Here is a 23,892-nt window from a genome sequence, read left to right on the forward strand (position 1 = left end):
AAATAGAAAAGAAAGGAAAAAAAATATAAAGAAGTGGCTTTTGATACTTCTCATAGCATAGCAATTAATACAAATTTGCTATGCAAATTAAGTGCAAATATATTTGACCTCTCTCTAAAGTTGCATCATAATACTTTTCCTTTCTATGATCTATCCTATCTAATCATCAAAACCATAAATCACAAGTGCATTTTTTTCATTATTGTCTATGGAGAGTCTCAGTCATCCAAAAGTCCCAAAGGTGCTTTTTCAAGAGGCAACTGGACTGTCTTGTTTTTTTCTTTTTGAAGACGTTTCGCTTCTCATCCAAGAAGGTTCTTCAGTTCATTTTAGTTGATGATAGGGAATGCAATCAGTGACAGAAAAGGAGTTTTCATTATTATACAAATAGTTTATAAGAGGCTTCCAGTCAGCAATAAAAGTAGATAATGTCTCTTCTCTAATCAAAGAGATTAATTTATCCATTTCAGCAAAATCTGAACTTTTCCTGCATGTGAAGCCTCTGCATGTCAAGAGTCTCTTGATATGTAATGCAGCTGTTTAGAAGTGGCTTTTCTGATCATTTCCTTTGTGGGGAAAATGTCACTCCATTGCATCTTACAAAAACATAATTTTGTATTTTTAGACAGTTATGAAGTTTCTGCTTTTCTATGCCGGAGACCTTGCAAATGTTTTCTTCATCATCACAGTGGGAACAGGGATTTATTGGCTTATATTTTTTAAAGTAAGTTTTCCCCCTTTTTTTATAAAAGAATAAACAATTCTGTATAATTATAAGACATCTGAATATTTATATGTTCTACTTTCTCGTTTGCCTTTTCTGATCAGACAATTCAGGCAAGTTCTGCATGCTAAGTGATCTTTTTGTTTGCTCTGATGCTTTTTTATTAGTTTCTCCCCTCTAAGTGCACTTGAAAAAAATAATAGATCTAGTTGGTACCTATCCTACTTTGCTTTCAAATTCATTACCTTTTGCAAGTCTGTAAGTATTGCTATTTGCAGTATTTTGCTATGCTATAAGTAACATACAAGCTAGTATGATTAAACAAGCATAATTGTGTTATATCCTGTTTGGTATAACAGAGTTTGTTGCTCTTCAGGCACAGCAGTTTGTCTCTGTTTTACTACCTCAGCCAAGTCAAGAAGATAAGTTCATTTCTTACGTTGGATGTGCTTTTGTTCTGAAGGTAAATTATATGCTCTTTTGATTTCCAAAAATATAAAGTGCTACAATTTATCAGTATCAGTTTGGAAACAGTTTGCATTCTTTATTGTCTGAAGTGGGGGGTGGGGGGGAGTTTTAATAGTAGCTTCTTTTTTGGAATACTGTTTTCTTATTAGTGTTCACTAGGTTAAAATTCAAAGTAAGAACCTGATAGCTGATGCAACAATTCTTGCTAAATGTATTTTTGAAGTCTAGTTGAAAAGTAACTCATGCTTACTTCCTAATTTTCAGTGGGGGCATGAAATTGCTTTTGGGCCTGCCCTAAGTCAGATGTGATACGTGCATGAAGAAAACTTTAGAATAAGCCTGAATTCTATCATAGAACATGCCTTTCTCCCCATATCCTTAAAAACAAAAACATATGCTTTTTCAATTTGAAAACGCTTGCATTTTTTAATCAGTCTATAAGTGTTTCAAAGTATAGTACACATGCATACATCAATTAAACATAAATATTCTATATATAATTCAGCACTTATAGGTAGGGAAAAAAACCAGATAGCTTTTTACAAGAATTTAAAAATTGTGTTCTTTAGAATTTCAGAATTTAAATTCAGTGAAACTTACACCTGAATAAATACACCAGGAATTGTGTTATTACTGGGAATTTCCTACTGGAAAAAGCTGCTAAATGAAACAGTCTGTCCAAAACAGTACTGGACTTCTGTTTATTGGAAGCTTTCAAATGGAGCTGCATCACTAGCCAATCAGGGATGATTTATTAGAAGGCTTGGAAAAGATGACCTACAAACTCCCTTCTACTTCATGCATTTTGTAATTCTGCGATCTGATTGGGATTGCACAGGGAATTTTCAAGTCATTCATCATATAAAACATGTAATTCCTGTTGATGGCAATAGGAGGCAGAGGTATTAGACATGACTTTTCTTATTATTATTTGATAGGTGGCAGTGTAAATGCCTTTCTTTATATAATTCTAAATTATGATTGCTTTTCTAGAATTTTTTCCCAAGACAATAATTTTAAGGTTTGTTTTTTTTTATGTCATCTAATGATTTTTAGGCGCTGCACTTTTTGCATCTGCTTGTTTCCCAACTTACAACAGATATCTTTTTCATCGATTGGGAGCGTCCAAAAGGAAAAGTTCTTAAGGCAGTAGAAGGTATAAAATGTTTTTATTTTGGTTGATTAACTTGTTGATTTCAGAAATGGCGCAAATCTCATCCCAAGCATTCTATGCTTATATATAGAAGAGCTTTACTTTGTACAGACATATATAACAACTTCTACGGTATATTTTCGTTCTCATAGTATATATTAAGTAACTACACATTCTTTTCATGTTGTGGGACTGTTCATATGGTTCACATGTAAAATCCATTATACAGTTTTTGGATAAGTAATGAGTGTATACCCAAATATTTAACATTTATCTACTGCAGTGTTTCTCAACCTTGGAAACTTGAAGGTGGGTGGACTTCAACTCCCAGATTTCCGTTTCTGGGAGTTGAAGTCCACCCATCTTCAAGCTTCCAAGGTTGAGAAACACTGATCTACTGGATTACATAAAATGCATGAGGTTATTTAATTTCATTAAACATCTATGATATGCTTTATATTAATTTTATATAATTAATTACATAATTTAATGTAATCAAACTAGTGGTGTTTGTGTCATTGAGGCCAAAATAAATTCTTTAACATAGGTTTCTTCTTCATAGGAGAAAATGGCGTAAGAAGTGTTTCTGCACCAGTCAGTATATGGAGAACATACTTCATAGCAAATGAGTGGAATGAAATTCAGACCATTAGGAAAATAAATCCTCTCTTCCAAGTGCTTGCTGTTCTCTTCATTTTAGAGGTGACATTTAATTTTTTTTTCAAGGTTCCAAGACATAATTGGGTCATGAAAATTGAGTAATGAAAAAATCACATTTATAATACAGTAGTTGCCACAAACTGGGCCTCCTAAAATACCAGATTTGAACAGCCTTAAACTGATTTATGCAATCTGGACATCCAACAATGAAATTACTGCATACATAATCATCAAAGCAGTAACATTAAGTATATATGAAGCCAGTTGCATATAAAACAATCAAATAGTCACTAACAGTTTATCGGGAATGTAATTCTCAAGTTTTATGAGAGAAAGACAAGGGTGAAATCAAACAAGCAGAAAATGTGATTTTGAGAAGTTCATACTAATGGTACATAGTCTGGAAGGGCATGCAGCAAAAATGAAAACAAAGGTGTCTTGTTACAGCAAAGAAATCAAAGAGATTTGCAGACATAACAACTCAGGAAAATAGAGTAAAGAAAACTTTATTTGTAAGAAGAAAAAGGTTTTCTGGTTCAGTAAGAAGAGAAACAGATGGAGAAAAAGTTCCCTTCTTGTGCAAATTGGCTGCTTCTGTCCGCTTGGTGCACTGGAAGATGGTTTAGTTTCTTTGGGATAAAGAGTAGCAGACAAAGAGAAATACAGAAGAGTTTCTTACCAGAGTAGGAATTCCTATGTTTATGTTCTTCCTTGCTTGATGTTTGAGGACCATTTTTATACCTTTTTGGGAAATTTAAAGACATCAAAACCACCACCTCACTTCATAATTTGAGAAACAGCAATAGCACTTTAGACTTCTATACTGCTTCATAGTACTTTATAGCACTCTGGCTGGTTTACAATGTCAGCGGATTGCCTCCAAGAATCTGGGTCCTCATTTTACCAGCTTTGGAAGGATGGAAGGCTGAGTTCCAACCTTCAGCCCGGTCAGGATCAAACTCCAGGCTGTGGACAGAGTTTGTCTGCAATACTGCATTCAACCACTGTGCCACCAGGGCTCCTAAGGTATCATACAAAAGAAAAGAATCTTTTTTTCATTTTCTTTCCTATTTGTTAGTGTAATGATCGTTGATAAGCAGGGTTTTTTTTAATTTGATTGCCATAGATTAACTCCATATTATCAGTGATTATTCTAAACAAAGGGCAATGTTGAATGATCAAGAGCAGCCCAACGTGAGAAATGTGAGTGATTGGAATTGCCAATTATTCAGTCACTTAAGATTTAGTTTTTTTTTCTTTTACATTCAACATCAAAAATTATTAATAGTGTCTATTTATATATACCCATCCAGGCCACATTTACAGTTTTACAAGTCTTAATCATAATTCAGGAACCATTGGAAGAATTCATCAGGAGTAGATTTCAGGAGCTGACATACATACTTTGGGTGCATCTTGGCTGAGTCTTAATAATGGAAAAGCTTCATTGATGCTTTTGCTAAGTTTGAACTTTTGTTTTCAATTGCTGTCTAATTCTAACCAACATGGATGATAGCTTCCTGACAATTCTCTTTATTATGGAGTAATATTCAGCAAACCAAAGCTGTATCAATTTCTTCTATAGTTTTATAACCACATACTGAATGGCCACAATGTAATAAAATATAATAAATGAAATCAGGCTACAGCCAAGAACGACCTCCCATCGAATAGGAGCAGATGCTGTTTGGATTAAAATATGATTGATTGATTTATTACAACCTCATTTCCTAAGACAGACAGGTTAATGGCTTTTTCTCTGGACATAAATACACTTTTTTTGACAATATAGCAAAAGAATCGATGTGCTTATTTGTCAGACATGCAAATTGCATTCTGTTACTTCCATTATCTTACTAAAATCAATAGCTATTCCAAGGCTCAGAATATTTAAAAGACTGGAACGGCCTCCTGGGGACTTTTTAGCGTAATTTTATTCATAGTTTGGCCAGAATCAGATATTGAATAAATCAGGCAAGGGAGGTCAAATCAGGTAATCCAGTGTCTGGGAGAATGACATACTTTTAAGTTTATATTATTTTCATTCAAAGCCCTTATATCAGGGGTGTCAAATTCAAGGGCTGTGGGCTGGATCCGGCCTGTGGGGTGCTTAGATCTGGCCCACGGAGCCGCCCTGGAAACAGTGAAGGATCGGCCCACAGCTCCGCTTTTGGCTGCGACGGCCTCCTGCAACCATCTGCCAGTGAAAACTGAACTCCGTTTTCACTGGCAGAGGGTTGCAGGAGGCCATTGCAGCCAAAAATGGAGGTCGGGAGCCCGTTTTCTCTGGCAGAGCGCTCGGGCCACCACAGGCGCTGACACGAGTGATGTTGAGCTGGCCATGCCCACCCTGGCCCCCCAAGATCAAACGCAACCCTGATGCGGCCCTCAATGAAATCAAGTTTGACACCCCTGCCTCATATTATCTGTGTGTTCCTGGTTTTGAATCTGTTCAAGATACAGTGAAAAGAAAATAGATTTTCTAGCAGAATAAAAGTTAGCTGATGCATACTTTTTATGAGACATAGATAAGAACAAATTTGTTTTATGCATGTAACTAAGGTAAGAGAAAAATTACTTCATAATACACTCTAGGCCTAGAACTTCGATTTATATTCAAGCTGCCATTTCCTTCTGCAGGTTTAAATTTTGGCTGCCAACTCAAATATATAAAGCAGAAAGTGAAACAAACAACTGAAGAATACAGGGTTATTCATGTGAATTATAAAATTCCAAGTCTAATATTATTTGAAGTTGGTTTTAATTTTTGCTAGGTATCAACATAGCAAAAAAATTAAAAATAAATATTAGCTGTCTTTGGACAGGAATTGTAACAAATGTTTACAAAGCTAAATAATAAGTTTTTCAACTGATAAATATTACCTTCTGACTTTACTACTATAATCAAGTACCAGTTACCAATACATTATTATTGCAAGTCTTCCTGTACCCTAAAGCCAGAGCTGTGATGAATTAACCCCAGTAACTCTTCCTGTAGGCCATTCTGACTGGGAACAGTAATTTAGTAACATCTGGAAAAATAAGATCTCAACAGCTAATATTATTTAAAGGAAAATATTGACAAGATATTACTTGCTATTTCATGCTTGCTGAAGTATATTCAAAAATTGAAAGTGGTCATCTAGGCAATTTAGGAAATCTTACAGGATTCAATCTGAATTGGTTGCTGGGACCAGAGGTTTTATCTTCTGAGTTTTCGGACTCGTGCTGGAACCCATCTTTAGGGAACTTCTCTCTAGCAGAGTGTGTGCTGCTCTACGTGTGGTATTTGTATGGTGCCTGTTGTACATGGTTTTTTAGATGCTGATTGGGGTGTGTTGATGGCTGGCTTTTAAATCATTGGCTGTCATTTGCTTGTGCTGCCTAACTCTTGCCTTCTAAGTACATGATATGGTAGTAGTAAATCAGCGCTCCTGTTGACTGACGAAGGGCCTGTTTCCCATGGTTCAATCACTTCCCTGCCTGTTTTTGTGCCTGGTCGTCCAACAATCTTAGTGGCTGCTAACTTGAATGTGTGTCCTTATTTATTGCAGTGTGAGGCTACCAATGAGTTTGGGTCTCCTCTCTGACCACTCGCTTCTTGTAATCTGGTGGTTAGCTTCCTCGTTGTCTGTCCTACATAGTCACAGAGACAATCCATGCAGGGGATTCGGTAGATTACATTGGAAATATCTCCCACTCCAAGAAATCTTTACAATGCATAATTTGTCCTCCTATGGTAGCCTCTGGGCAATGTGCGGTGCCCACTTGTTCAATTTGTGATGAATGATTGTGGGTACACCGTGTTGACAGTGTCTGACAAAATGTCTGCACAGCAAGGTGGGGAGAGAAAGGAAGAAACAAGGTACAAGACCAATAACATGGCACACCCTGCCATACATCGAAAACATTTCAGAAGCTATAGAATGCATTTTCCAAGATCTGCAAGTGGGCATCGCACACCGCCCAGAGGCTACCATACAAGGACAAATTATGCATTGTAAAGATCTCTTGGAGCACAAGCAAACAGTAGGCAATGACTTAAAAGCCCAGCCATCAACACACCCCAATCAACATCTAAAAAACTACATAAGAGCTGAGGTGGCGCATGGTTAGAGTGCAGCACTGCAGGCTACTTCAGGTGACTGCTAGCTGCAGTTCGGCAGTTCAAGTATTACCGGCGCAAGGTTGACTCAGCCTTCCATCCTTTCGAGGTCGGTAAAATGAGGACGCAGATTGTTGGGGGCAATATGCTACAATATGCTGTAAACCACTTAGAGTGGGCTGTAAAAGCACTATGAAGCGGTATATAAGTCTAAATGCTATTGCTATTGCTACAACAGGCACCATATAAATACCACACCCAGAACAGCACACACCCTGCGAGAGAAGTTCCCTGAAGATGGGCTCCGGCACAAGTCTGAAAACTCGGAAGACAAAGCCTCTGGTCCCTGTGACCGACCCAGATTTGATCCTGCAACATTACCCTGAGACATGTATATTTGCTTTCATTCGTTAGAAAATCTTTACTAATGTAGATCAACATTTTCAAAATTTATCGATACATTGATACCACGGTACTCGTCTGGGCTTCATTCCAAGGGGCGTGACAAATATTTAAAACAGGTTCCAAGCAAATCATGTGATTTTCCACATGACCTTTTATTTTAACTGGAAGGGATAGTGAGTCATGAGGCGGCCGATACCAGCAAGTTCTACCTTGCACGTCGAGCACCAGGCGAAAGATCGAGTACCTGGACAAGATTTTTGCTTCAAAATATATGGACTACCAAATCTGATGAGTTTTGAAGCAGTTGAATACTGAGGTATGACTGTAATTTGTTTGTTACCTTTACAGGTTGTAGGATTTTCAAACTTAGCCTTAATGGATTCATCTTCTGGTCTAACTAGAAATCCTGAAAGTTACAAAGCACCCTGGAGCCGCATTTTGAGATATGGTATATCCACTGTACTTTGGCTATTGATTGCTGTAATTCAGGTAAAACTTTATAAAATCATTTTACTGTGACTACCAGATGATTCACATTCATTAAATGATTTTATTGTGTTTGAGTCATCATCAGCATACTGTAGATATCTACAATAAATTGATAAAACCCAGTTTCTCAAGTTTTTCTCCAGGAGTGGCTTTATGGACATTTATTACTTTCAGGAAAAAAATAAAAAATATATCTCAAACGATAATGTAGCAAATGTTATAATTATGCTGACTTCTCTCATAGTGACAGAATGACTTTCTCTCTTTCCACAATTAAGGAGGATTTGCACCTCTGTACTAGAATCTGATTTTCTTAATATATTGTGATCATCCCAAGTATGCATGAATTAAGAGCTTCCTCTTGGAAAAGTCATTAATGAGTATTATATGTAACTTACTTGATTTTATTGGAAATAAAACATTTACTGGTATTGAAATTAATTCCGTAAAAGAGCCTGTAGTACAGTGGACTAAAGCACTGTTATTAACAACTGCTGCTTGCAATTACTGCAAGTTCAAATCTCACCAGGCTCAAGGTTGACTCAGCCTTCCATCCTTTCAAAGGTAGGTGAAATGAGAACCCAGATTGTGAGGGCAATAAGATGACTTTGTATAAATATACAAAAGTATGAAGGCTATTGCTTAACGCATTGTAAGCCGCCCTGAGTCTCCGGAGAAGGGCGGCATATAAATTAAAGCAAAAAAAAAAAAATGGAAATAACATGGAAAAATACTAATAAGTTTTAAGCTGAGGTCTATGACACTCATTCTATAATATTTAGTCTACAGAAAGGAACATCACTGAATGTCAAAGGGCCTACCTATCTAGAAGACTCAGAGAGAGAAAGACCACATTTGTAAATGTTCCTATTGGCTGTCTTGCTTGTAGCTCATTAACCAAAACTGGGCTGGAGGGAAGACAGTCTGCATCTACCTGGGCATTCCAGAGAATCAGAAAATTCCATGCTAGTTCCTCCTTCATTCTGGAATGTATTTTTTTGCTTAGTTGCTTGGTTGGTTATTATGGAATTGGCAGAGTTGAAAATTTCTTCGATTCTGCAAACCAGTCACATGGCAATGCCTATTTAATTGTTGTTAGATGTATTTTTTGCCTTTCCTTCTGGAGGTGAAACAAGTGTATATATAGTACTCTAATTTCCATTTTTTTTCCTCCAAAATAACAACCCTGTAGGGCGGATAGAATTGAAAGGAAGTAGCTGGGCCAAGGGACACGGTGACTCAGCGGCTAAGACACTGAGCTTGTCGATCAGGTCGGCAGTTCAGTGGTTCGAATCCCTAGTGCCGCGTAATGGAATGAGCTCCTGTTACTTGTCCCAGCTTCTGCCAACCTAGCAGTTCAAAAACACGTAAAAAAATGCAAGTAGAAAAATAGGGACCACTTTGGTGGGAAGGTAACAGCATTCTGTGCGCCTCCGGCGTTTAATCATGCCGGCCACATGACCACGGAGACGTGTTCAGACAGCGCTGCTCTTCGGCTTAGAAATGGAGATGAGCACCGTCCCTAGAGCCGGAAACAACTAACACGCACGTGCGGGGAAACCTTTACCTTTAACTGGGCCAGTCACCAGTGAGCTTTCAATTTGAACCTTGGTTGCCCCAGCCTGGTTTGACATCTTAATAAGTGGTAATCTTATTGGCTAAAATAGAAAAACGAACACTTTCTTTTTTAACTTATTAGTAAATCTGATTTTTCACAGGTGGTATATTTTTCTGTCATTTATGAAAGATTTATTGAAGATAAGATCAGACAGTTTGTTGATTTATGCTGCATGAGCAATGTAAGTATTTTATACTTCCAAATAGTGCCTTTCTTCAAAAAGGCTGTTCCTATTCAGACATTTCAAAATTATATTTGAAATGACGTGCTTTGTCAAAATATTTACAATTAGTATACTAATAATTTGTATCCCAAACTACTTTTTCAAACAACTTCCTGATTTTTTTTTTAATAAAACCCGTATGGCTTTTATTTCTTTATAATTTTACTGATGTAGACCTGAAAAAAAGTCCTATGGGAAAGCTTTTGATGATATTATGAGATAAATTCAGAATTCCATTTTTCAAGTGTCTGAATTCAGATGTGAGCCAAAGGGAACAAAGGACTGATTTTCACTTTTTTTATTTTAATGCTCAGTATAATGCTATTTGAATATTTAACGAAGCTCATCCCACTCAGTCTAGTTGTTGCTAATTTGTGCTGCATTCCAGTCCAATAAAAAAGTTGTTCCTACTGATATAGCCTCATGCAAGGAAGTGTCTCATGATCACACATACAATTTCAAAAGTGCTTCAAATTTAAAACATATCCTGGCTTCCAAATACAGAGCTGCTTATTCTCTGTAGCATAGGAGTGATGACATAATACATTTACAAAATGCAGTGGTGAGCAGAATTGTTCTTGTTGTTATCTGAATGTGTACTAAAACGCTCCATTTTCCTTTTCTCATATTGCAGATTTCAGTTTTCCTATTGTCAGAGAGATGTTTTGGGTATTACATTCATGGGCGATCTGTGCATGGCCATTCAGATACAAATATGGAAGAGATGAATATGAACCTAAAAAGAGAAGCAGTAAGTGAAGAAACCAGAAGACTGGAAATCTAACAATTTTAATTGTTTAAGGAACCTGCTACAAACTTAATTTCATCACTTTTTGGTGGTGGCTGTTCTTACCATTATGAACGATATTTTATATCAAAACTTTAGATTCTTCACAGTTCTGGAATCACATATTGTTCACATTCTGTTGTGACAGGAATAATACGGGGCGCCCAGACGTTAGCTAGAAAAATCCAGATGGCAGCAAAGAGAAAATTTGTTACTCCAATCCAATGTTCATCCAGATTTTTTTGCATCTTATATCTGACCATCTTGCATTAGTGTTGCTAAACCTTGACAACTTTAAAATGTGTGTACTTCAACTTCCAGATTTTGCTGTCTATAGAATTCTGGATGTCAAAGTCCATACATCTTAAAAGTTGCCAAGGTAGAGAAGCGCCAACCTACATAATAAATCGTTAAGTTTCAATCTTTGTATATGTTATTTCATCAATTCTACTTTGTGTCATTTCCTCAGGAAAATCTGTGTAGCCAAAGAGGTTTGTTACCAAATACAGATGGCCAGACGTTTCAGATTTCCATTTCAAGCAAAATGAGGCAGCAATATGACAAGATTCATGAATCATTGACAAGGGTATATATATTTTTTGTTGTTAAGATTGTTTGCTATCAGATATTTGAAATATGATTTTTGCAGCAATATATGGGATCCAATTCTTGCAAAAAATATGATATTTGATACAATTACTTTTCTCACTTTTGTGTTATCTTTGTATAGCCAAGGATTTATTATTCATTCTCCTATTTGTGTCTATATAGGTGGACCATCACTCTACATTCGTATTCCTACAGTTTGAATGGAGTTTATCATTTTATATTTGTATGTTAAAATGGTTGATGAGGTCCTTTTAAATAGTAGTATTAGTGCAGAATATTGTATACTCTTAGAAGAGAATAAATGTAGCCCAGGGTTGAACTGTGAAGTTCTTGGTGCTCTCCGAGCTTGGTTATTTGTTGTAGACGTTTTGTCACCCAACTAGGTAACATCTTCAGTGCTAAAAGGGAGTGATTGTTTGCTCTTCTTATATAAAGTAGCTTGTCCTGTCAGTGTTGGTGACAGTGTTGTTTTCTTCTGGGTAGTTCCTAGATGTTTACTGCTTGATTGTCTGGTGTTCATCCCTACTTATCTGAATGTTGACTTATGTCAAGGAACACTCAGATGGGTTTTTGTTTTCTTTTTAGCTTTTTTAATTATCTATAATACAACCCACAATAGACCACCAGCCAATTAAAGCCCTCCAAAACATCTTAAGTAAACTAAAAAACAGGAGTCATCTACATCATACAGTGTCAGACTGCCCCAAACTGATCCCTTAGAAAAGAAAGACCCTCAACTCCATTAGCTTGAAGCAAAAGGTTCTTTTACTATAGGAAGTTGGTTGCAATAAAGACAGAATAGCTCTAAGATTTTCCTGTGTGAAAAAGATACAGAAAACATTCCCTTCTCTCCCGTCATCCCAGTGACCCCCTCACCAATCAGGACTCGCCAGGATGTTATGAAAACACTGAGATGTTGTGGGCAATTCACATTCTTTTCTCAGGATGCATGGCCTTGGTGCTTCTGGTACAAACCGGTTCCAGGCTTCTCTGGTCATCACCTGACATTACCTCTTCCCTGTTTCCCATCATGTACACACAATCATATTGTTCATTTGTCCACCACCTTCAGCCTTTGGTAGCAGGAACTAGCAGGACCTGACATACAGTATGAAGACTTTAACAGCCGCTATACAGGACAGACCGGCAGAAGAGTAGCAGAGCAGTAGCAGAGCACAACTAACAATCAGGAGACACAATGAAAACTCCTTAATTTCATAACACATGGACAACTTAATCATAGTTTCAACTGGGGAAACTGTGAGTATCCTCGTCACTGGAGGCTTTTAAGAAGAGACTGCACAGCTGCCTGTCTGAAATGGTCTAGGGTCTCCTGCCTGAGCAGGGGATTGGACTAGAAGACCTCCGAGGTCCCTTCCAACTCTTATTTTGTTAAACTAAATCCAAAAATTCTAGGAAATTCCTGAAAACTTGGCACTTAGACAAATCAGCCATCACATTCACATAAAAGGTAAACAACATTTACAAGCCATTCAAAAGAGACAATAAAAAAATTAGAAAGGAAACAAAAAGACTAGAACATCTCCTGGCCAGCAATCAACATCCAGATAATTAGGGACTAACTCCAGGATTAACAGCAAATAAGCAACCAAGCAGTAAACAATATTGCAATCATTGCCTTCTTCCTGGGCTCAGAGAAAGTGACTAGTCAAGGGCCAAAATGGACCCACAAATATACATGCTTCAGATTAATTTTTATTCTCTCGTTTTCCTTTCAGAAACATGGTCCTGTTAGGCTTCTGAATTCTTCTGCAACCACATTTGAGCAAAGCACAAAAGCATACCACACTATGAATAAATTTCTAAGCTCATTTATTGATCATGTATGTATTATGATTAACATATGAAATATTGATTTTCATGTGATTGTGAGGTAGCTTTTTTAGCTTGTGTTATTTCCATCTAAATCTGTTGATTAGCTGTAATATATTTTTTGTCCCAAAAATGGCTCAGCTTTTTTCATTTAATATTGTTGCAAATTCTAACATGTTTTTTAATATAATTTGTGAATAATATTTTTAGCTATAATATCCAGAACATGATATTATCAGCTCTGGCAATATTCTGCTAGCCAATGGGGCATTATTATTATTTTTAGTTTTTTATTTAATAGACTTTGGCTTGATCTTTACATTTTTTTTTTTGTTGTTAATCTGTATTATCATCATCAGCCACACAATTATTTTGTACTGTTTGTTCTGTTTTGCTTAGTTTGCAAACATTGTCTTACAATGAACACATTATTTAGTTTTGCTGTTACTGTTCGTTTGAAAGGAATTTCATAATAGAGTTGCTTTTGCTTCTTCTGAGTTGTTATATTTTCCTTTTTTAATAGGTTCATAAGGAAATGGACTACATCATAAAGGACAAATTACTATTAGAAAGAATTCTTGGAATGGAGTTTATGGAACCAATAGAAAAGAGCATCTTTTACAATGGTATTATCTCAGATATTTAATTTATGAAGGCAAAGGAAACCTAGCAACTTATTTCAATATGCAATCTTTTTTTTTCTTGCACAGCATTTAGTGTTTCAGAAAAATGCCAAACTTAACTATATAACATATAGTTTATACTTGCTACTTTCTATATACATATATTTATGAAGATTAAATCTGTCAGCAGTTAAATACATCAGGCTGTAAGCGAATGGCCATCTTTGTATATTAGGATAAGCCAAGCTCTTCTGTCACAGTTGTCCTTGCATTAGCGCTCCTCAAAACTGATGTACCTTCAGCAGTGATTATCTCTGCTAAATCTTCTGTTTACAATTTACAGAATTTACAATTCCAAATAGATTTTCCTTAGATGGGCACACATTTCACACCCTTTTTTCTCTCTTAACCTGATGTCAAGACAAAATACTCTTAATAATTAGAGAGGAATAGTTCCATCCTGTAGTATTTGTTCAGACAAAATTAATCAACTTCTGAGTTTTTAGATTTGTAATGCATTTATGACAAACATCCCTAACTCAATTGCTGCAACTAAAACTATTTTAGTTTCAAACTAAGACATAAATTAGCCATAATACAGCCTAATTATGTCCCAAAGATTTTAACTTGCAAATGTGTTACAGCTTGTTGGGGTAATAATCCTCCATCTCTACAAACAACATGTAGATAAATGCAGGGGTGAACTCCAGCAGGTTCGGACAGGTTCTGGAGAACCGATAGCGGAAATTTTGAGTAGTTCAGAGAACTGGTAGCGGAAATTTTGAGTAGTTTGGAGAACTGGCTGGCCCCAAAGTGGGGTGGGAATGGAGATTTTGCAATATCTTTCCCCCAGGAGTGGGGAGGGAATGGGGATTTTGCAATATCCTTCCCCTGGAGTGGGGTAAGAATGGAGATTTTGCAGTATCCTTCCCCCAGGAGTGGGGAGGGAATGGGGATTTTGCAATATTCTTCCCCTGGAGTGGGATAGGGAATGGAGATTTTGCAGTATCCTTCCCCTGCCATGCCCACCAAGCCATGTCCACAGAACCGGTAATAAAAAAATTTGGATTTCACCACTGGATAAATGCTTTTTAAAATGCTGGTAAAAACATACTCTTTACCAAAAGAAAAGTCAGAGGTGAAATTAAGTGATTCATCTCTTAATCTCCACCACTGAAATTAAAAATTCTTCATCTATCACTTTGCTTAACTTCAGCACTAATTTTGAAAATGGAGTTTGCTTTATAGAGAAACCAAGCAGCTTTCCTTTCTGTTCATACCGGCAGATGAGAAGTGTGATCACTTTTTCATTCTGAAGAGTCTTAGAATTTTAGCAATTTGGTCACAAATAGCGTATTGTTCAATGCAGTTTAATTTTTTTACTAGAAGGATAGTCAGGTCAGGCTTGACTCCTAGCAATTTGCGATTTTTGTGGCAACAATCTGAAAATGGTTTGGCATTGTCTTCTTCCAGGTTCTCTTTTCAAGCTCCCAATATATCTTGCAATTCTGATATTTCCTGATGGTCTCCCATCCAAGTTCTATACAATAACTTAATCTATAAAACGTCAGAAATCAAATGCTTCTAGTTGTATTTTCAATCATATTTTGCTTTTAAGAAGGGCTTTGAAACTATATTATGCACTGGTAGATTTGCAGATATGTTAAACACATTAGATTGCTTATGATCAAATATAACTTGAGTAGGGCATTAATCGAAAGAGATCTATATAACTATTTTTTTCAAATCGGTACAGATAGTTCATGTTTCCTTTGGCATTGCATGTTCTCTGTATTTTTTATCAGTTCTCCAGTACAACCAATTGGCTATGGATAATGAGAGCTGGATCCTAGTTTGAAAAAACATTCTAGTAGTAGAATGTTTTTTCTACTACTTAAACTTTTTTAAAAGGCAAGTTATTCAGCAGATTTTTAAAAATTTTTTATCTTTTATTTATTTTTCATTTTTGCAGATGAAGGTCATTCTTTCAGCGATATTCTTTATTATGGCAATGAAACTACCCTTCTCATCTTTGATATGCTGTTTTTTGCTATTGTGGATATGGCTACTCAGAATTTTGTTTTAGCAGCTGTTCTTACATATTTACAACAAGAGGTAAATCTCAGAATTAAAATAACATGGAGAATGCTTCAAAGTTCCATTCTATCATTTATTTACATCCTGTAGTTATCCTGTGGGAAATGTACATTATTAAAATTATTAATATCTATAAATTGCTATATACTATGTATAAAAATTTAAAATGATCCATCTTTTACAGTTAAAGGAAAAGGCAAATCACATTAGAACAGAGAGCAAAAGGGAACATTGAACATTGGTTTGGTGATCCCATAAAAATAGTGTTTTAAAGATTTATATTTAAACTTTTTCTTGAGTTCTTTTATCCTTCCAAAGAAACATTATGCTATTTTATAACTATGTTTAGTATTAAGCAAACTAATCTGGTGTGGCATTTTCAGGAAGTACTTTGAATTCAGTGCATAATCCTCTGGTAAACTCCCATTTGTTAATAAAACCTGACTGTTCAAACAGTAAAGTCACATGGTTTCATTTGTTTGGCAGTTAGAATACCTCTAAAATTTCCAAAGAAATTATAACATCGCTACTCTCTGAAAGCCTGAAATAGCATATTTAAGACTGGTCACTGTAAATTGATATATCCTATATAGTGACTGATCCTAAAGCTTTGCTTTTGATGTACTTCTTAGAACTCCAAAGTAATACGAATACACATTAGATAGATAGTGGATATCCCCCTTTTTGTCACACACTACAATATAAATTTGTCACAATAAGACAACAATCTTTATGAGACCGAACAGTATATAAGTTAGCAGAACAGTCTATGGACATTTGTTGCTACACAAAGAATATTTGGTTCAATTTGTGACATATCATCTGAATTTGGTTTTTATTCTTAGATTTTCAGGTTCATTCGGAATACAGTTGGGGAGAAGAATTTAGCATCCAAGACACTAGTGGATGAACGATTCCTGATATAAATGGGGGGGGAAAAGTACTTTATTGGACACTATGTTGCTCTGAAAAAAAGTTACACAAAAGAAGAATCTGTTTGCAGTATTATTTAAATATTAATGTATCCTACTTTTCTTATGTGGCATACTGGAAATTCTATTTTTGTATGAATTAAATTCTTTGGTACTTGTAGTACTGTAGTTCATAATGAATACCATGCTCCAGAGCACTGATAAAATACTACAAAATCCTATTGTCAATATTACAAAATAAAATTCATGAATTAATTTTGTAATTTTATACAAACTCATATTTGTTACTGAAATATTTCTCAATTGTGGCTAGTCTGAACATATTTGCATATGGTTTAAGTAAGCTTTATGGGTTTATAATTTTACAGACTTGTGAACTAGTTGATTTAGAATACGTAAAGTATTTAAATACCGTTTTTAATGTTTCTGTAATTTTGTAAATTTCTATAAACTTTTCTATGATTTTACTATGTTAAATGGGATATTAATTAAATACTGGGGAAAAATAAAGAAACTGGAGAGTTTTGGCAAAAAATGTTGGAAAATACAAGCTGAGTGCAACGGCTAATGCAGATTTTTTCACAGAGTTCAAGGACCACTGAACATTTAGTATATTTAAACAGAAAAAAACTTGGAAAAGGGGAAAAGCTATAGTGACCCTGGTTACAATCAAACAAGTATGTTGTTATTTCTGCTTTGCTTCATATGTCAACAAAAGATTCTGGAACTTGGTTACTTTAGCTGGTAGCTTTGCTGATCTCCTGAATAAAGGCATGCTGGGTTTAGCCTTCCACTAAAGTAACAAATGCTGATAGATGCAAAAAAAATATGCTGATCAAATAAAACAAAGCAGATATGGAAGCAAACAAGCCTCTACGGACTGAGTTGAGAGTCAGTAACAAGTAACCAGTCCTACAATGTCCTGACAAACCAAATCAGCATGCAACTAGCCTTCTGCAGTGAAGAAATCACATGTTAATGCTTCCCATATATAACAGTATATTTTCAGCCAATTTTCTTCCCTTTTGTACTCTAGAACTCATTAAGAGCTCTGAAAGAAACCAGTATTTCTTCATGTTGTGTATGTGTGTCTTCAAGTCAGATTTTGACTCCTGGAAACTGCCTGCAGTTTTCTTAGCAAGAAAAGATGTCATTGTCTTCTTCCTAGCTTTAAGAAAAAGTGATTGGCCCAAGGTCACCCCGTGTAATCATATGTGGAAATGACCTTGAGAGACAGAATAGACACACAGCCAAGGGAGCAGTTAGATAAAGCCTATTTAGTAGCTTAATCTACTGCAGGACTATGGGTATGGCAAATGTCTCAGAAGGAACCATTCTTAGTTTCTTGAGCTACAAAGACTGAGGAAGAAGTGTACTTTCAAACTTGCAAGATTCTGTTAATATAACCTTACAATAAAGTAAAATTAGTTCATCTGTTCATGTTCCCTGTCTGGTCTACCTCGTATAAATATATTAAATAACTAGCTTCTTGCCTAAGGGGGGACTAGAATTTAGAGTCTCCCAGTTTGTACCATGATGCCTCCCCAAACTGGCTCTCATTTCTTCATATGAAAACAAACTAAATTGTAAAACTGTGTAGAGGACCACTACTTACCGGTTGTAAAGTATTAGACTTACTTGCAGGAGATAAATTTGAGCATCAAGTGGAGCTGGAACCTGATTTAAAGTGAAGTTTTAAATTTGAGTATCTGAATAGGCCCATCTGCCCTGTTTCCATTTGATTATCTCCTATATCGTACAACTCCCTAAAGGCAGAGGTGGGTTTCAGCAAGTTCTGACCACTTCTGGAGAACCGGTAATGGAAATTTTGAGTAGTTTGGAGAACCGGTAAATACCACCTCTGACTGGCCCTGCCCCCATCTATTCTCTGCCTCCCAAGTCCCAGCTGATTGGGAGGAAATGGGGATTTTGCAGTAATCTTCCCCTGGAGTGGTGAGGGAATGGAGATTTTACGGTATCCTTCCCCTGGAGTGGGAAGGGAATGGAGATTTTACAGTATCCTTCCCCTGCCATGCCCACAAAGCCACGCCACGCCCACAAAGCCATGCCCACAGAACCGGTAGCAAAAAAATTTGAAACCCACCACTGCCTAAAGGGGTAACTCAAAGAAAGTAGAGGCTGCTGCTGTCACTAACTGCAAATTAGCAAAAGGTTATTGACAGCAAAGATAAGAAGAGCAGTAAGGACAGAAGACTCCAGGGGACAGAAAGAGAGTCCCTTCAAGAGGTGTGAACTTCCAGGCTGACTGCAAGGAGAAGGTTGGATGTCAAAGAATCCAACAAATTTATTATTAACAGACACTAGGGGCAAGAAATAAGAAAAGGCCATCATTTTGATAACTTGGGAACACTTGAGACATTTTGCTAGCAGTGTAATTCACCACAGGAGGACTTTGTTGTGGCTTTATTTGTTGCAGTTTTTTTCCATTGGTGGAGTTATTCAAAGCTGCCTCTGGACCACCCCAGGTATGTTGTCTCATTCCTGCTGGACTCCTTCTGGCCTTGACACAGCCTTCATGCTGCCTGCTACAGATACAACAATTCAGACAAGCTCAGCTGGGTGCTGTTTTTCTCATTAGCTCTTTAACTTCACCATTTAACTACAGTTTAAAGAAAAAAAATTCAGTTCCTTAGCCAACTCCCCCCCCCACTCAAAAAAATATTTCACTCCAAATCTCTCAAAGGGGTGGGAAGCGCCCTCATTCTCCAGCCGGGCTGTAACTCCCAGCCTTTTTCCAATTCTGTCTGCATAGGCAGGAGAGACTTTGTTGTTGTTGTTAGTTGCGAAGTCATGTCCAACACATCACGACACCATAGACAACGTTCCTCCAAGCCTTCCTGTCCTCTACCATCCTCTGGAGTCTATTTAAACTCACACCGACTGCTTCAGTGACTCCATCCAACCACCTCACTCTCTGCCGTCCCTTTCTTCTTTTGCCCTCAATCTTTCCCAGCATTAGGCTCTTCTCCAGCGAGTCCTTCCTTCTCATTAGGTGGCCAAAGTATTTGAGTTTCATCTTCAGGATCTGGCCTTCTAAAAGGAGGGATTTTACAAAGGAACATAAAGGGAGGGGTTGATGGCATTCCTCCCTCCACACTGTGCAAAGCCTAGGCCAGTGATGGCTAACCTTTTTATTTATTTTATTTTTTTATGTTATTAAATTTATATACCGCCCTACTCCCGAAGGACTCAGGGCGGTGAACATCCAAAAAATAAAACACATAGATTACAAAATTTAAAAGACAGTATAAAACCACATTAAATAATTTGGCCCGCGACAAAGTAAAAACACCCCCAATGGTTAAGACAAATTTAAAATTTACAATTTAAAAAGGGAAAGTTAGGCCAGGCCAGCCTGTTGAAATAGAAAGGTCTTGAGGGCGCGGCGGAAGGTGCGTAGATCCGGGATCCTCTGTATCTCCGGGGGGAGCTCATTCCAGATAGCAGGTGCCCTCACAGAGAAGGCTTTCCCCCTGGGGGCCGCCAGTCAACACTGTTTGGCCGATGGCACCCTGAGGAGCCCCTCTCTATGAGAGCGTACTGGCCAGTGAGAGGCTACTGGTGGCAGCAGGCGGTCCCATAAATATCCAGGTCCTAAGCCATGGAACGCTCTAAAGGTGGTAACCAAAACCTTGAAGCGCACCCAGAGGACCACCGGGAGGGGGGAGGGGGGAGGTTCACGTGCGCGTATGCCCACAACCATAATTCTATGCACCCCACCCTGGGCATGCAGACGCAATCCCACCTCCTCCCCGCCGCTCCTGGCATGTGATGGCCCGGTAGGCCCGTTTTTCTTTCTCACCTGGCTCCAGATCCTCTCTATGCATCTGGGGAGGGCGAAAACAGCCTTCCCCACCCATTCGGAGGCCCTCCGGAGGCCTGAAACGGCCCATTTCCCAACTCCCAGATGGACAGGAAGTGACATGTTTTGCTATCCCTAGCCTCCAGAGCCCTTTTAGGAGTCTCTGAAGGCTGGGAACAGCAAAAAACATCACTTCCTGTCCAACTGGGAGTTGGGAAATGGGCCGTTTCAGGCCTCCAGAGGGCCTCTGAGGCGGTGGGGAAGGCTGTTTTCACCCTCCCCAGATGCATAGAGAGGATCTGGAGCCAGGAGAGAAAGAAAAATAGGCCTTCCCCATTCCCCCCAGGCCCTCTGGAGGCAGGAAACAGCCTGTTTCCCTACTTCTGTTGGGCCCAGAAGGCCCGAAAATCAGCTGGCCGGCGCACACATGCGCGCCAGAGCTGAGCTGGCGTGCCCACTGATATGGCTACGTGTGCCACCTGTGGCACGTGTGCTATAGGTTCGCCATCATGGGCCTAGGCCCTAGCCTTTCACAAGGTATATTTTTTCACAAAATCTGGCTACAGTTTTGCACATGGCTGAAAATGTATAGCCTGAAGTACCCCGTTGTATTGGAAATGGGGGCTAAGGAAAGCACCTTCCTCCTACAGTGTCTTCCCAGGCCTTTCATGAACAGAAGAAAAGCCTCAATTAAATAGCTGTCCATTGTTTTACAGTAATCATCAGCCCCAAATTGTGTCCACTGCATCCAACTTCGATCAAAGAAGTCTGTTCAACCTAGGCTTTATTGTCATGTAATCTGGGAAATGACCCACTCTGAACACATTGCAAAAGATCACTTGCTTGTAGGCTATCAGAATAACAGAGCTGGAAGGGAGGTCTTCTAGTCCAACCCCATGCTCAAGCAGGAAACCACAAGTAAAGATTTGATTTTTTTTAACTTAAAGACCAATCTGTAATAGAAATATACACGCTAACCCATTATTGGCTGAGTATGATATTACATGCATGATTTAATTTTCCTGATAATTCAGTCACCATTGAGAAATAGCTTTGTACTTTGTTAAAGCTGTGAACAATGAGAACTTAGAAAATGAAGAAGGATATGCTCGCGTTGATCGAAGCACGAGACTTGCCAAACCTTTGGAAAGTTCTGCTGTTGGCCTGACAGGAAAATTACCATGCACTGCACAGGTCTATATCTATAATAGTTTGAATAGTCAAACTATTCTCCAAAGCACCTGAGGATAGAACAAGAAGCAATGGATAGAAACTAATCAAGGAGAGAAGCAATTTAGAACTAAGGAGAAATTTCCTGAGTTAGTAGAACAATTTATCAGTGGAACAACTTGCCTGCAGAAGTTGTGAATGCTCCAACTCTGGAAATTTTTAAGATATTGGATAACCATTTGTCTGAAGTGGTGTAGGGTTTCCTGCCTAAGCAGGGGGTTCGACTAGAAGACTGCCAAGGTCCCTTCCAACACTGTTATTCTATTCTATTCTATATCTACAAAAAGCTACTTGAAACCAGTTCAACTCATTTTCTGTCACTGATTGCATTTCCTATCATCAACTGAAGTGAATTAAGAAGGTTCTTGGATGAAAGTGAAACGCCTTCAAAGGAAAAAAAACCAAGAAAACCCAGTTTACTTTGGGAAAAAGCATCTTTGAGACAACCATGATCTGGATGACTGAGAATCCATAGACATTCCTATCATCAAATCACTATTTGTGTTCCCTTATAACAAGTATATTTCAATACTATATTATTAAATGAAATTAAAACAACATAAATACATCTGCACAATTACTGTACTATTAATATGAGCTAATTTCCAAATTCAGCATCTTTGATATAAAATCTTTCCTACTTAGTTTTGCCTTGTACAACATATGTATCTCTCAAGTTTTATAGGAGAAAAGAGCAGATGGTTAAGGGTTTGTATGCATATGTGATCATTTATACAGATGGCCATTCCTCCTTCCTTCCACAAACCCAAAAGAACTGTGAAATTCTTCAGAAAATACATCAACCAAATTAAATGCAACTTCTAGAAGTGTGAACAATGTTCTTGGTAGAATTGTGACTGACGTCATAATCTAGCACTTTAAAAAAAAACCAGAATGATCTTTCACTGACTTAGTAGGTGATTAGGCTGAGTTCCAAACATATTTTAATAATGAATAAGTGAGAAATTACTTTCCTACTGCAGCATAGTTCCATGGATTTCACTGTTGTTTATTTTTTTTATTTATTTATTTTGTCGAGTCCATATTAGATAATATATATAAGCATGAATTGAATGCATAAAATGAATACAATTTAAGGGAACATTAGGACAGGGATGGTAGGCCCGCTGGTGCTCTTATGCATGCCCCTTACAGACTTCTTAGGAATGAGGTGAAGTCAACAGTAGACAGTTTTAGGTTAAAGTTTGGGGAGTTTGGGGATGAGACTACAGAGTCTGTTATTTTTATCTTTCTTTATCTTTATTTGATTTATATACCGCCATACTCCCGAAGGTCTCAGGGCGGTGAACAGCCAAAACAGTAAAAATACATAAATACAAAATTTAAAAACAGAATAAAATCGAATTAGACAATTTGGCCCAGACAGATTAAAACACCCCAATCATTTAAAAACTGATTAAAATTTACATAATTAAAAAAGAGGGAAAAGATTAGGCCAGGCCCGCCTGATGGAATAAAAAGGTCTCGAGAGCGCAACGGAAGGTGCGCAGATCCGGGATCCTCCATATTTCCGGGGGTAGCTCATTCCAGATAGTAGGTGCCCCCACAGAGAAGGCTCTCCCCCTAGGGGCTGCCAGTCGACATTGTTTGGTATGAGAGCGTACCAACCGGTGGGAGGCTATTGTTATGTGTTATCACGTTGATTAAATTCACAATACTGCAAGTTCAAGGCTCATAATTGCTCTCTGGCAGTTAAAGACACAGACTTAAAAGAAGGAAGACTATGAGTTTGAACCAGTCAATCTTTCTCAGCCATTGAAAGAAGATAATCTTATGTAATCACCAGGAGTCAGGATTAGCTTGAAGGACATACTGTAAAAATAAGCTTCTTACCAAAAGAGACATTGAAAATAGGTACTTTAAATAAATAATGAATGAGGACCTAGCTAAAATCATGACATGATAATTGTCAGACTATCATCTGAAAATTAAGCATTACTTGGATGAATTGTTTTGCTTCCATTTATTTTTCCTTAATATTTTTTTTTTTAAAAAAATCTTAAATAAAAATAAATGTGAGACAAGCAGTGCAACACTACTAAATAATATTGAGATAGAGTTCTACAATTTTTCAAATGGTATGCAATTTTTT

At 37.4% G+C, this 23,892-nt stretch overlaps 1 protein-coding gene across 1 annotated transcript in view; it reads left to right on the plus strand.

The window, feature by feature from the left end:
• Positions 1-18,160, plus strand: part of TMEM67 (transmembrane protein 67) — a 40,491-nt gene extending 22,331 nt beyond the window's left edge. The window contains exons 17-28 of the mRNA XM_034422439.2: positions 626-724; positions 1,101-1,187; positions 2,249-2,348; positions 2,908-3,047; positions 7,864-8,004; positions 9,723-9,803; positions 10,480-10,596; positions 11,102-11,218; positions 12,981-13,085; positions 13,598-13,700; positions 15,670-15,812; positions 16,640-18,160. Coding sequence (XP_034278330.1) covers positions 626-724; positions 1,101-1,187; positions 2,249-2,348; positions 2,908-3,047; positions 7,864-8,004; positions 9,723-9,803; positions 10,480-10,596; positions 11,102-11,218; positions 12,981-13,085; positions 13,598-13,700; positions 15,670-15,812; positions 16,640-16,720 — 1,314 coding nt within the window. The 3' untranslated portion in view covers positions 16,721-18,160. The remainder of the gene's footprint in view (positions 1-625; positions 725-1,100; positions 1,188-2,248; positions 2,349-2,907; positions 3,048-7,863; positions 8,005-9,722; positions 9,804-10,479; positions 10,597-11,101; positions 11,219-12,980; positions 13,086-13,597; positions 13,701-15,669; positions 15,813-16,639) is intronic.
• The last annotated feature ends 5,732 nt before the right edge of the window (positions 18,161-23,892 follow it).

The sequence above is a fragment of the Pantherophis guttatus genome, chromosome 3 (assembly GCF_059756535.1).
Source record: "Pantherophis guttatus breed Tessera chromosome 3, ASM5975653v1, whole genome shotgun sequence".
Lineage (NCBI taxonomy): Eukaryota > Metazoa > Chordata > Lepidosauria > Squamata > Colubridae > Pantherophis > Pantherophis guttatus.